Below are 14315 nucleotides of genomic sequence, written 5' to 3'. Positions count from 1 at the left end.
AAATGGGCAGGGAAAGATCTTAAGGTGGAGCGGGCTGGGGTGAAGAATCTTCAGGTGTACAATCTGGGTAGAAGATTCTTTAATGTTCTGATATCTATTTTGTAAGTCAGTTGGGTTTTGCGACAAGCCGGTGGTGGTGGTGGTATGGTTTTACAGTACTACTTTTACTGGCCCGCCGCGCACCCTCACCGGATATGAGTCATGTATTGCTCTCTCTCTCTCTCTCTCTCTCTCTCTCTCTCTGGACTTTAATCCGGGACATCTGGGCTGCCATCCCAGTAATATAACCATCCCGCCACCATAGTCTTAAATTAGCCAAGGTTAGGATCACTGGGGTGTGATATCTGAGCCGCTGAAAATATTTAGCGTAAACAGACCCTCCCTGTGTGGTGTGTTGCCAGATATAATTATTCGCGCCATTTGACGTCATTATTAGCAATTACTCAGAGCAAGTATAATTGCAGGAGACATGAGTAGGCAATTATTCAGGATTAACGGGCAGTGATTTATTTAAAACTGAGTTAAGAGAAAGTGTGAGGTTAATTGAAAGGATCATGACCTCGCTTGGTGCTGAACTGTACAGTAGCGTAGTGCGGCAATTTGAGTAATTAATCGGGACGAAAACCTTCTTTATCCCAAGTGTTTACCAAGTAACCTAACACGTGATCTCCCTCTTTCTTCACGGCCAGCCGCTTTACAGCCTCGTTTAACTGACTGTGGTTATACACTTTCACCTCGTTGTGTTAAGTGATATGGAGCGCGTACACACACACACACACACACACGCAGTTATCCCCCAGTCCCCCACACACAGTTATCCTTATTCCACACACACACACACACACACACACACACACAGTTCAATTAATACAGTTATTTTTATCTCTCTCACACACGCAGTTATCCTTCACACACACACACACACACACACACACACGCAGTTATCCTTCACATACACACACACACACACACGCAGTTATCCTTCACACATACACACACACACTATAAAGTATGAACAACCTCCTACACTCATACCGTCTAATTCTCTCGGTAAATCACAAAAACAAATGACTCACCACAATGTTTTTGTCAAGAGTAACTTTTGAACCACTAAATTTCCACTCCAATTCCGTCTGTGCTCTACTCCACCTTCACACAGTAGATAAACAGATAGATATAAGTAAAATTCTCATGCATGTTTACAATTATTGATTCATCATGTATTTCCAGCCAATGCGATAGTTGTTTGTTAGAGATAAAACTGTGATTTATTCCATTTTAATGTGTTTATGAATATACGATAATGGCCGGGAATATATTAATGAGCCTGGGTGTTAAGTGGTTGAAGGTATATACTGTAGATGATGTACTGTATTATAAGGTAGAGTGTGGCGGCCTGGGTGGTGGGGATCCTTGAGTCTGGCTCACTAGCTGACTCATTTAATTCACTCCGGAAATCCTCACTTGTACGCTATATTCCCACTTTCTTCCTTCTAGATGCTGTAGTGTTGGCTGATATCATGTTAGATGAATCAAAACCGTTTTATCGGAAATTATCATGTAAATAAATAAGTAATTACCATTGCAATAAACATAAGTGCCAACTAGACATAATCCTGATAGCTTTGTCCTCTTGTTCAACCTTATTACTGTACAACCCAGGTTGTACTGCTCCCCCATTATACTTATGTTTTTCAATTCCACTGTAATTTATATGTATATGTGTATGTATATGTATATGCATGTGTATGTGTGTGTGTGTATAATAATAATAATAATAATAATAATTAAAGGTTTATTGAAAGAGCTTGGCAGCCAGAAGGCTGAAAATATACAGTTACATATTTGGGGAATGGGTTTCGAATTACAAATAATATACAAGTAACATAAGTGACACAAATAAAATATATAATAACTAGATGGGGAAAAGCTCAAACTACAGTTCATTTCAACATAGTGACAGTGCAAGAAGTAGTATTTACTGGGAGTGAATACACTGTGTGTGTGTGTGTGTGTGTGTGTGTGTGTGTGTAGGTGTATACAGTATGTACAGTATGTATTTATAAATAAAAAATAAAAAATAATAATAATAATAAATAAATAAAATAAATCAATATTGAAGTGATAACCGTGGTAACATTATGAGATGTTCTTATTACCACTATGCTATTGTACTATTCCAGATGATACTTAATGTTACATAATACTTCCTTGAGATAAATGTATAGTATATATCAGGTGCCTCAAAGAGAGCTCAGGTTCTCAACTGGCTCAGTCATGTTAATATTGTTATTATAATCCACTCTGTATCTGTATTTTTCTGGCTAAATAAACTGTTTCAATTCAATTCAATGGTATTTCGTAATGGCTTTCAGTTTCCCTTTTTATCGAATTCTCTTGATTTACTTTATATTCTGAGATTATTTAGTGGTACAGTTTAGTTTTTAGTTTAACAAATTTATTGACAAAGCTTGGAGTACAGTTTGCCTATTGTGAGTAAGTCAGTCAGGTCTTGACACTGAGGGTGGTATCACTTCTCACTGCCACACAGGACAGAGGTTCATACAGTACTATTTTACTTACTTTTACTTTTATCCTTTTCACCACTGACCGGCTCGTTAGCCGCTTGGGCGATCGATCAGTCTCTGTCACGCACTGTTGGCAAGTACTGGGCATGCACCGGCTCCTGAATGTACCTGAACCCGCTCCAGTGTTGGTCAAGTCTTGTCTTAAAAGAGGAAAGAACTCACACTCGATGACGTCACACCACTTTCTGGTAGATTGTTCCAAGAGTTTACAATGATTTTATATTTACGTTTTCTACTTAGCCATCTTAATATTGTTATAATTATCAACTCTGTATTATTCTGGCTAATTAAACTTTTTCAATATTAGTATGAGTGTGATAGAGGGTGTGATGATGACGTCATAATTTGTACAGGGTATCTGTAGGAAGGGATGGAATCATTACGTCATAACTTGTATTATATGGAAGGACGGAATTATCAAGGATAATATCCTTGGGAATTATGACATTACAATTTGTACTTGTCGGAAGGGATGGGAAAATGATATCACAATTTGCAATTGTAAGAGAGGATGGAATCAAGACGTCACAACATACTTGTAGGAGAGGAAGGGATTATGACGACATAGTTGTAGGAAAGGGTGGAATCATGACGTCACAACTCGCCTGTCAAGTACTGAGAAAAAGATTGTTAAAGGAGGAACATAACTAGATGTGAGGTTATTTTAGAAATATATCTTGCAAGAAAGAAAATTTATAGCGATAATATATATGGTAAAAGTGTATGTCAATAAAGTAGCATAAATAAGACTACACTACTGAATATTACAAGAAAAGAAAGAGATTGACATTTCACAAAAGTAAACTTCTGTTGTTTTTATTATAAGACTATACTTCTAAAATATCATCACCATATCATCTGATGAAAAAAATTTACGATATTTCCAAGTAATGATGGAAAATAAATAGCGGATGATAATAGCATGTTCCTCCGTATTAGTTCCTGGCTGGTCAGTGTTGTTATGGTCACTGGTGGCAACATGGCGCGGGTGACAATGCTCAGCTGTGCCTGTTGTTTACGAGCATTATGGACCCCAGAGGAGGTGAGTGTATAATATAATAAATCACAAATTATTTTACGACACATCTCACTTGATGAACTAGATTCGAGATGTTAAAATTAATGATGTAGGGGTATTTGTTTAACCAAGGAGGCTGGTGTAGGTGAGAACATTTGACGTGCCTTAGTACAGTATAGATTTACATAGATTGATAATTATTGAATAAAACTCATACTGGTTTATCACGTACATAGACTGTGCAGGTTTATAAATAATGGTAAACAGTAAGTCAACGTCGGATAAACCAAGAATACTGCCAAAAGGTTATTTCATCTTGACATTAATATATTGTGTGAATGTTTATTAATTGATGTTTTCTCTGCATGACAGCTGAGTTAAGTGAGATCTATATGTATAAGACTCTGTCTACCTTCACTGTCTATGTTCGTGACTAACAAATGTGAACTTGTATGACAGTTTAGAGAATATATGTCTGTCTATCACACACACACATGCCACTTAATGTAAGGTTAATTGTCTTATCCAGATGTTCTAAAAGTAAGAAATAAGTATTTGTATTCATTAGCTATAGAATTTTGGGTAAATTTACATTTTATGCCCCACAGAGGTTTAATGGTGAAAGACATGTTTATACGGTGGTATTTGATGTGATTTGAACGATTCTGACCCTTATTTCCACCGTCAATGACTCGTTTCTGAGATATCCTCTTCCCCCATAATAATAATAGTGGGTATTATGGCACAAGTCACCTGATACAGAGAACTGGAAGTTTGGTATGTGCAGTCAATAGAATTAACCAATCTATAACATAGTTTTTCTATACTGTATTGCTCAGAAATTACTAATTAGTGAGATATAACATGCCATTACTTAGGTTAGGTTTGTTTAATGAAAACTATAAGAGGAGGTATGGGGGGGTCTACCTATGAGACACCCTGTACATTGTGCACTACCTATGAGACACCCTGTATGATACATGTGTGTGCACTACCTATAAAACACTATGGTACATGTGTGTGCACTACCTATAAAACACTATGGTACATGTGTGTGCACTACCTATGAGACACCCTGTATGGTACATGTGTGTGCACTACCTATAAAACACTATGGTACATGTGTGTGCTGTACCTATGAGGCACCCTGTATGTGTGCACTACCTCTGAGACACCCTGTATGTGTGTGCACTACCTATGAGGCACCCTGTATGGTACATGTGTGCACTACCTGTGAGGCACCCTGTATGTGTGTGCACTACCTATGAGGCCCCCTGTATGTGTGTACTACCTATGAGGCACCCTGTATGTGTGTGTGCACCCATGTGTATGTGTGTGCCCCACCCATGAGGCCCCCTGTATGTGTGTGTGCCTCACCCTGAGGCCCCCATGTATGTGTGCCCCACCCATGTGTGTGTGCCTCCCCCCCTGTATGTGTGTGAATCCACCATGAGACCCCTGCATGTGTGTGGCACCCCCATGTGTCCCCCCTATGTGTGTGTGTACCCATGAGGCCCCCTGTGGTGCAACACCTACTGTGTGTGCACTACCTTATGAGGCCCCCTGTGTGTGTGCACTACCCATGAGGCCCCCTGTATGTGTGTACCCACCCCTGTATGTGTGTGTACCCATGAGGCACCCTGTATGTGTGTGCCCTATCTATGAGGCCCCTGTGTGTGTGCACCACCTATGAGGCCCCTGTATGTGTGCACAGAGGCCCCCATGTGTGTGCACCCATGAGGCCCCCCTGTGTGTGTGCATACCATGAGGCCCCCTGTATGTGTGTGTGTGGGCACCCATGCACCCCTGTATGTGTGTGCCCACCTATGAGACACCCTGTATGCGGTGTGCACTACCATGAGATACCCTGTATGTGTGTACTGTGGCCCCCTGTATGGTACATGCATGCCCCACCTATGATGCCCCCTGTATGGCACATGTGTGCACTACCCATGAGGCCCCCTGTATGTGTGTGTGCACTACCCATGAGGCCCCCTGTAGTGTGTGTGCACTACCATGAGGCCCCTGTGTGTGTGTGCATACCCATGACGCCCCCTGTGTGTGTGTGCACCACCTATGGGCCCCTGTGTATGTGTGCACTACCCATGTGTGTGTGCCACCCATGAGGCCCCTGTATGTGTGTGCACCACCTATGGTGCCCCCTGTGTGTGTGCACTACCCATGAGGCCCCCCTGTATGTGTGTGTGCACCACCATGAGGCTCCCCTGTATGTGTGTGCACTACCCATGTGTGTGTGTGCACTACCCATGAGGCCCCCTGTGTGTGTGTGCACTACCCCATGTGAGGCCCCTGTGTGTGCACTACCTATGTATGGTACATGCGTGTGCACTACCCATGAGGCACTCTGTATGTGTGTGCACCACCTATGAGGCCCCCCTGTATGTGTGCACTACCTATGAGGCCCCTGTATGGCACATGTGTGCACTACCTCATGAGGCACCCTGTATGTGTGTGCACCACCATGAGGTCCCTGTATGTGTGCACTACCATGAGGCACCCTCATGGTACATGTGTGCACTACCTATGAGGCACTGTGTGTGTGTGCACCACCCTGTGTGTGCACTACCCCCTCATGTGTGTGCACACCTGTATGTGCAGCACTGTGTGTGTGTGCACCACCCATGAGGCCCCCTGTATGTGTGCACCACCTACCCATGAGGCCCCCTGTGTGTGTGCACCACCCATGAGGGCCCCCCCTGTATGTGTGTGCCTACCATGAGGCCCCCTGCATGTGTGTGCCCACCCATGAGGCCCCCTGTATGTGTGTGCACCTGAGGCCCCCTGCTGTGTGTGTGCACTACCATGAGGTGGGTGTGCACCACCTGAGGTGTATGTGTGCACCACCTATGAGGCCCCTGCATGTGTGTGCACTACCTATGAGGCCCTGTATGTGTGTGCACCATGTGTGCACCACCTATGAGGCCCCTGTATGTGTGTGTGCCCACCATGAGGCCCCCTGTATGTGTGTGTGCACTACCCATGAGGCCCCCTGTATGTGTGTGCACTACCTGAGGCCCCCTGCATGTGTGTGCACTACCCATGAGGCCCCCATGCAGGTATTACCTACGAGGAACCCTGTATGTGTGTGCCCTACCTACGAGGGCCCCTGTATGTGTGCACTACCTATGAGGCCCACTGTATGTGTGTACACTACCTATGAGGCCCCCTGTATGTGTGTGCACTACCTATGAGACACCCTGTATGTGTGCACTACCTATGAGGCCCCCTGTATGTGTGTGCACTACCTATGAGACACCCTGTATGTGTGCACTACCTATGAGGCCCCCTGTATGTGTGTGCACTCTCTGTATGTGTGTGCCCATGAGGCCCCCCTGTATGTGTGTGCACTACCTATGAGGGCCCCTGTATGTGTGTGCACTACCTATGAGGCCCCCTGTATGCATGTGCACTACCTATGAGGCCCCTTGTATGTGTGCACTGCCTATGAGACACCCTGTACAGTCACTCATAAAAGTTCGTGGGGGGTCTCTGTGAGTGTGGGTGAATCCCACCTCCAGCCCTTTCTGGACAACAGGTCTCTGTGCACGGGACAATGCACACACTAACATACTCGGTGAAACTGTTGGAACTGTGTGTGTTCAATTAAGACCTGTTGTTTGACAGGAATATTTGTCCATGCAAATATTGTGTTATGTCATATAATGTTTACACATTTGCATTTGTGTGACAGCATATGAGGGTTAAAATTGTCATGGACAATATGACCACAGTCTTCTGTTACCTGAACCATGAGACGCTTCGATATGTGAAGACAAAGCAATACGATAGAGGGGGAGTGGTGGAGGAGGGGGTAAAGAGAAGGTTTTGCCAGGTGGAGACTAGAGACGAGAGGGGTCAAGTGTTTAGCTGCCGCTCTGCTGTACTAATTGAGGTAAAATCCTTATATTAATAAAGGTGGTAATGATATGATATATGTTAAACACATGAAACTTTCACAGTTCCTTTTTTTTAATTCGACCGATTACTCTCTAGAAATGGCTTGGTGTGTTTGCTCCAGTAGACTGTTGCCGTAGATTCGGGACTGTTCCATTACGACGTTGGCCAACCGCTTCACTGTTCATTTTTTCGAGTCTTTGTCTACTTCGAATGTTTTATTACATATTATTCAGAATGGGTTTGCGTTGGATATATAGAGGAATATATGAAGAAGATATATTATACGATGTTAATGGTAGATACTGCCTGAGTTGAACTCCTAACAGTTTACAATATTATTCATGTGGATACGAATCAAATTTTCGAATGGACTGGAATGCACCTCGACCTGCACTACCGTTGTCTCTGCTGCTTAATTAATACTTAGAAATTGAAGGGTCTCTAACCTTCATATCTTATCATACAACACTGAATGTGTAGAAATTGAAGTGGCTCTCACCTTCATATCTTATCATACAACACTGAATGTGTAGAAATTGAAGGGGCGCTAACCTTCATATCTTATCATACAACACTGAATGTGTAACATGATTATTACAAACGATAATAACTGATTGACACGCACACGGAACCCCACGAACTTTTATGAGTGACTGTACATGTGTGCACTACTTATGAGACACCCTGTATGTGTGTGCACTACCTGTGAGACGTCCTGTTTTTGTGTGCACTACCTATGAAGCACCCTGTACGTGTGTGCACTCACTATGAGGCACCCTGTACAGTAATACTATATCTGTACTGTACTAATCTATATAATGGCTCAGGAGCCAGTGTCAGTACATATGTAGTGTCACAGACTGTTTGTAGGCATTTGGCTGCATCCAGCATGGTAGAAGCTGTACTCTTAATACAGGTAGAAGCTGTACTATAACTATAGCCATAAGCTAGAGTTAAGTGGCTTAAATAAGCAACTTATTAGCTTCTCTAATTGATTTAAAACAGAGCTAAATTTGAATGTTTTGAGCTTTGGGGCAGAAGGGTCTCCCCATATTTTCGTATAATAATACAACAATGATTGTTAGTCTTCATGGATGGGTGAGCAGGGCTGGCATGATTTAAATCAAATGATTTAAGACAATGATGTAAATCATCAAAATTTGACACACGAAAGTGTTAAAAACGAATATTTTCATATTGCATGTATGTACAGTTGCCTCCACATGAATGTACCATGGCCTGGGAGTGTATGTGGGCACAGGTATGGGACGTGACAATGCAGCACTTTAGTCATGAGCGTGAAATCGTGGATTACCCTGTTTACCAATTCCCCATAGTTTAGACCTAGTCACTCAGTTGTGGCTACACACCAATGCTGCAAAACATGTACTATTACAGGATTAATTTATCTGTTTACCTCCTTTATAATTTGTATACAGTATTATCATATACAGTGATCCCTCGGTTAACGAAATTTTGGTTAACGAATTACCTTCCATAAGATTCTTTACTTCTGTTAACGAGCAAACCCTCGGTTAACGAATTCCTTACGAATTTTCCCAACATGTTTTCGCCTGCATTTGGCTGCCCACCAGCTGTAGTAGTTGTCCGCCAATACAGTAATCGGTTTTAGGGCTTAAATTCCTTACCATTTTAGTAAATATCAAGAAGGTTGTACTATTCAATAATTTTAAAAGTTTATATTAAATTTTTTAGTCATTTTAACAATTATTGAACATAATTGAAGTGCAGGAAGCTATTTTTTGCGCGCCAAACAGCCACTCAACACACCAAGCTTGGCGTCAGTTTGTTTACCAGTTCAGAGGAAGGAACATCTTGTTTGAGACTTTTCAACATAAATGCTTTTTTTCTGTGTTTCAGTCAAATTATTGGTCATTTTGAAATATATTTTACATATTGACAATATATAATGCAGTGCAGTGTTGATTTAAAGAAAATAATTTTGAATTACACCAAGTGAACTAAAATTTTATGGGTGAAATGGCGGCATGGGGTGACTTCTCTTCCACCCCAATGCCTTCTCTTCTCCCTTCTCCTCCACCCCCATTCTAATTCCCATCATCATGATCATCAACCAGGAGCCTTCTACATGCACACCTCAAAGTTAGTGTACTTTACTGCATTTATTTTTAGTTTGTATGTAATTTTCGGTGAGCTGGAACCAATTACCTAAAAACCCATTGAATTAATCGTTCCAGTTAACGAATTTTTCTGTTAACGAGCAACCTTCTGGAATGAATTGTGCTCGTTAACTGAGGGACCACTGTATATTGATCAAAAGGGTTATTTTAGTTTCATACCCATTCATTCAGCAATGACTACAGTGCTGCATTGCCAAATCTCGTACCCGAGCCCTCACACTCTCCCTGGGTGTGGTATGTTCCTATGGAGGCAACTACAGTATACATATATTTTTAATTCCTCTTCAACCTTTGTAATAAAAAATCAACGAATAAGAATAACAGCTGTGACTCAAAAATGGAGAAATTATTTTGAATTAAAAAAAATTAGTAGTGAAGTGATTTGATTGATTCCTGTTTTATTAAAATACCTGCAGTATATTACAATATTGTATTATAGCTGTATCAGCTATTGATTTCATTTATCTCTGTAAGAGCGTGCTTCAAAATACATGATCGAGGGAATTCCTGCCAACATGTAAATTTTGATCTTATTAAAGCAAGTTCAAGTGCAGGTGCTTTATTTTAGTTGTATTTCTCCATATCTGACCCATGGTAAATACCTGAACAATTCTGCACATGAAATTAACTTGAGATAGATGTTTTTTCATTTTCATGTTTTTTTTTTTCTACATGTCCCGTATACTGTATTCCAGGTATGATTTTGTACACTTGTGATTTCACTATGACATTTATGATATGATTAAAATCGGTGTCTTGTCATAAATAATTTATGATGTACTTTTTTGCCAACCCTGGGTGAATGTGTACCAACTTAGTTTGTGTTGTTAATCTTAAATTTTTAATTTTATATTTTTATCATTGCTTTCTTGACCCAGCTAGAACAAGATTATGTTGAAGGTAAAAAAAAATCATGAAAATGGATGTTCTTCCATGTAATGTTTTCAACTAAACATGTGTTTCATATACAGTACAGGCATACCCATCCCCTTATACTCCTAATGTTTGCTTCTCCATCTACTGTACTGTATCCTCTATATAACACTGGAAAGATGTGTAATCCTTGAAGAGTGTTTACATTTCTAAGGCTCAAGTTTGTACACATTGCTTCACCCTTAGTACAGCCATACAGGGTCAGCTCTCAGTGTCAAGAGGACTGGAACTTACCGGTAATCGCTGTTCCTCTTAGAAGTGTATCAAGTAGTACAGTATTGTTGGAGGCAAGATAAAAAACATAACTTGCAGATTTATCTTCACAGATCACTCACTTAATTACCATCTTCCATTGAACTGTCTCTTGCAATTACTTGAAGATTAATTAGCCCCAGCTTGCTTCATCTTAAGATTAACCATCCTGATGCTAACCTAATGCAATCTAACCTAACATAACATAACCCCTATCCCCTCAGTTAGTATTAGGATGTTTAATCATCAGATGACAAAAGCTGGGCGGCTAATTTTCAAGTAATATGTCATTTGTTAATTATAAAGCTTGCTTATACCTGCCCTCACTTATGCTCTGATTCTTATTACAGGTAGAACAACACACAAGGTCACAACAGATTGATAAGGAAATACAGAAAGACAGACACAAATTCAGAAGACAGGTTAGTTACAAAGGTTGTTACTGTACTTACTGATTACTCTTTCCTCTTGTGTATACATTACAGTATTTACAAGGTTCAGTTATTCAGGACATAGCCACAGTTGTTTCATATGTATGTAAACTATGCAGCATAACTCTCAAGATAGTACTTAATGTTCTCATGATAACTATAACAACATACAGTGTCTCATGCTGAACGTTGATCGGGTCCTGGATAATAAACAATTGTGGATGTTTAAGCTTATTAACTGCATCACTATTATACACGTTTAAAAATTTTGAGGTAGTGAGTAGTGTGTCAGATAATATTTTTGATGTACTGTACAGGTCATCATGAGTAACCTGTGAGATCCATACTGCCGCTGTAACACCTGCTGGCAAACCCATTTAAATAATGTTTAATGATATGGTAGACAGGCCTGTTTAAATGACAGGTATGGTTTGTACTGCAAACTGTACAAGAATTCTGATCTAGAGGGCTCAGGGTCAGTTCAATACCATTTGAATCAGTGGTTGAATTAGGCACTTCGACCCCTCTGCATCCTGATGTTGAAGTACATGTGTGAGGTGTCTCGTACAATAAGGGCGATGTCGCCAATCTGGCTTTTTTTTTCGTTTTCGGTGGACTTGGATACTTGAGTTCATGCTCTCTCTGGTGGGCCAGGAGGCTGCAGGGGGGAGTGGGCACTGGAGATGAAGGGGAGGACTCCCTGGATGATGACCTTCTAGACTACTAACCCCATCACCTCCACCCACTCACCACTCATGCCAGACATCTTCACCCTGTGTAGTGACTGTAATTATCTCCTAATTACCTCAAAATAAATCATTTCCATTGATTGAGTCATCAAAAAAGCACATTTATGTATAATTTTCATATCCTGTAAATTTCACAATACAGCTGTAATCCAAATTGTAAATGAGTACTATTTTTTTTATTCAAATTTATGTGCCTCATTTACATAATTTTTTTAAAGAATCTGTGTCAATATTTTATAACAGGTAATTAGTATAGTTTAATTTGGATAAGTAAGAAAACACAAAAATGCATTTTTTTCCATTTTCTACTCTTGTTTCCATATTCAGCTTGTCAAGCCAAACAAAAGGATGTATAAAACATGAAAATGTGATTTATTTTTTTTGTTGCAGTACAAAACAAAAAGTAAAATTTTAAATGCGATTATCTCTCAACCTAATTTTGGCGACCTCTTCCTTGTTCCACGAGGTGCCTCATTCAATATATGCAGATGCTCTTAGTTCCTGCTGCATCTCCAAGCTTATATGAGGTACCTGATCTTAGGATTTTTGACTACAAGTACAATTACAAGATGGACTAGTGTTAAAACTACACTTTCTTACCTTTGAATTCTAACCAGACACCCTCTGCCAGGTGGTCTCATTAATGCACTAGCCAGTCTGGATGTTTTGGGACTGTAAACCTCCCCTATTTGGTCTTGTGAACACCCATCCCTCCTAATGGTGATGGAAGGCACAAATGCATTGTATTTCTTGGCCTAAAACCTGCATTTGATTTTACTAATAGGCTGCTCTTATGAACTAGCCAAAATGAACCAACACAAGGCTGCTGCACTGTTTCAGGGCTACAAAACTGAAGTCAAAGATATGCCACTAGGTGGAGTGATCAGTCTTACTGTGTTTAATATGCTCATGAATGCAATGTTAGGTCCATCCCAGACAGACTCAGAAAGGGAACACATTCATAAGGGATTCATTCCCTGGCCTTTATTGCTCTTACTGTACTGCATCATATTATGTTTGTGTCAGCTCTTGCAACATGACCTAACAAGATTTTGTAGAAAATAATATCAGGGAATAAAGTTTTTGGATGTGACTACAGAGTAAGACCTTTCTGTTATACTGAAGGGTTCATGTATCAGCTGCAAATGGCCTCACTAATGTAGCTGCCAGGAAAACCTTGTTTTCAATTCTATCATTTAATTTTTCCTGTACTAGTTACACTTTTATGTGTTTGATTTTGTCTTAGTGTACAAGTGATGTTGTTGCATGTGGGTTAAAATTCAAATAATGGTTAGTTTCAGTAGTTCCTTGATACTAACCTTTATTTTTTCATTGCATATTTACAGTATCTCAAAAAAGTATCTGTCTACACACTGTGTGAAACTTTGAGACCAAGGATGATAGATATTGGGATATGTGTATTCCTGCCCTATATAGTTTAACACAAGTAATGCAATGTGTAGTTACTTTGGCATAAGTATTATGATGTTCAGTTACCAAATGTAGCAGGATCAGTATGCCACAGAGCCAAGCATACCAACCATCCCGGGACATCACGAGTTGCATGTAGCATTTCAGAAGTCATCGGACCCTTTATAGTAGATAATTTTTTGAGTTACTGTACTGTCCATGCTGTTAAATTTTTCAAAACCCAATCTTATGCCAAAAATCCTATACAGTATTGACCAATTTTATCCTCAAGACTCCACTATTTAGCCTTAGATGCATTCCCCCCAAAAAATTTCAAAGAATTTTCTTCTCCAAATCATTATTTCAATTTCAAGAATCCCATAAAACTGGCAGAGAAAAAAAATCCACCATAAAAAAATTTATTTATGGCAAGGTGAAAATAGTGTGCCCAATGGTTTGTTTACATTTTTGTATACTGGTACCATCTCCCAAGCCTTTTTTTTTTTTTTTTTTTTACTTTTGGGGCACCCCCCCACCCTAGATTCTGTGCAAGGTGAAGCGCTTACAGCGCCCATCTGGGAAGCATGCTAAGTTCATGCTTGCCTTTATGTCTCATGAGTTAAGGGCGTAGAAGCCTGAAGGTTCATAGGTTTTTGTCAGTAAGTTATTGGAAGCTCCAACAACTTTCCCTGAATACAAATTCGCAGCTTTTCGATTTACAACAGGTACCTACTTTACTGCTAGGTGAACAGGGACCAAGGGAGGCTAGGAAGTGTGTCCAAACAACTTTCCACCGGCCTGGGAATCGAACCCGTAACATCTCACTTGCGAGGCAAGAGTGGTACCGCTCTACC

The 14315-nt window shown here is 40.5% G+C and overlaps 1 protein-coding gene across 2 annotated transcripts in view; it reads left to right on the top strand.

Moving 5' to 3' along the window:
- Positions 1 to 3547: 3547 nt before the first annotated feature.
- The window catches only part of LOC121869372 (guanine nucleotide-binding protein subunit alpha homolog), a 34402-nt gene continuing 23634 nt past the window's right edge, over positions 3548 to 14315 (top strand). For both annotated transcript variants that reach the window (XM_042370723.1, XM_042370713.1), the window contains exons 1-2: positions 3548 to 3630; positions 11222 to 11293. In XM_042370723.1, coding sequence (XP_042226657.1) covers positions 3550 to 3630; positions 11222 to 11293 — 153 coding nt within the window. In that variant the 5' untranslated portion in view covers positions 3548 to 3549. The remainder of the gene's footprint in view (positions 3631 to 11221; positions 11294 to 14315) is intronic.

This window comes from Homarus americanus, unplaced genomic scaffold (assembly GCF_018991925.1).
Source record: "Homarus americanus isolate GMGI-L3 unplaced genomic scaffold, GMGI_Hamer_2.0 scaffold32583, whole genome shotgun sequence".
NCBI lineage: Eukaryota > Metazoa > Arthropoda > Malacostraca > Decapoda > Nephropidae > Homarus > Homarus americanus.
This window is presented reverse-complemented; position numbering and strand designations above follow the sequence as displayed.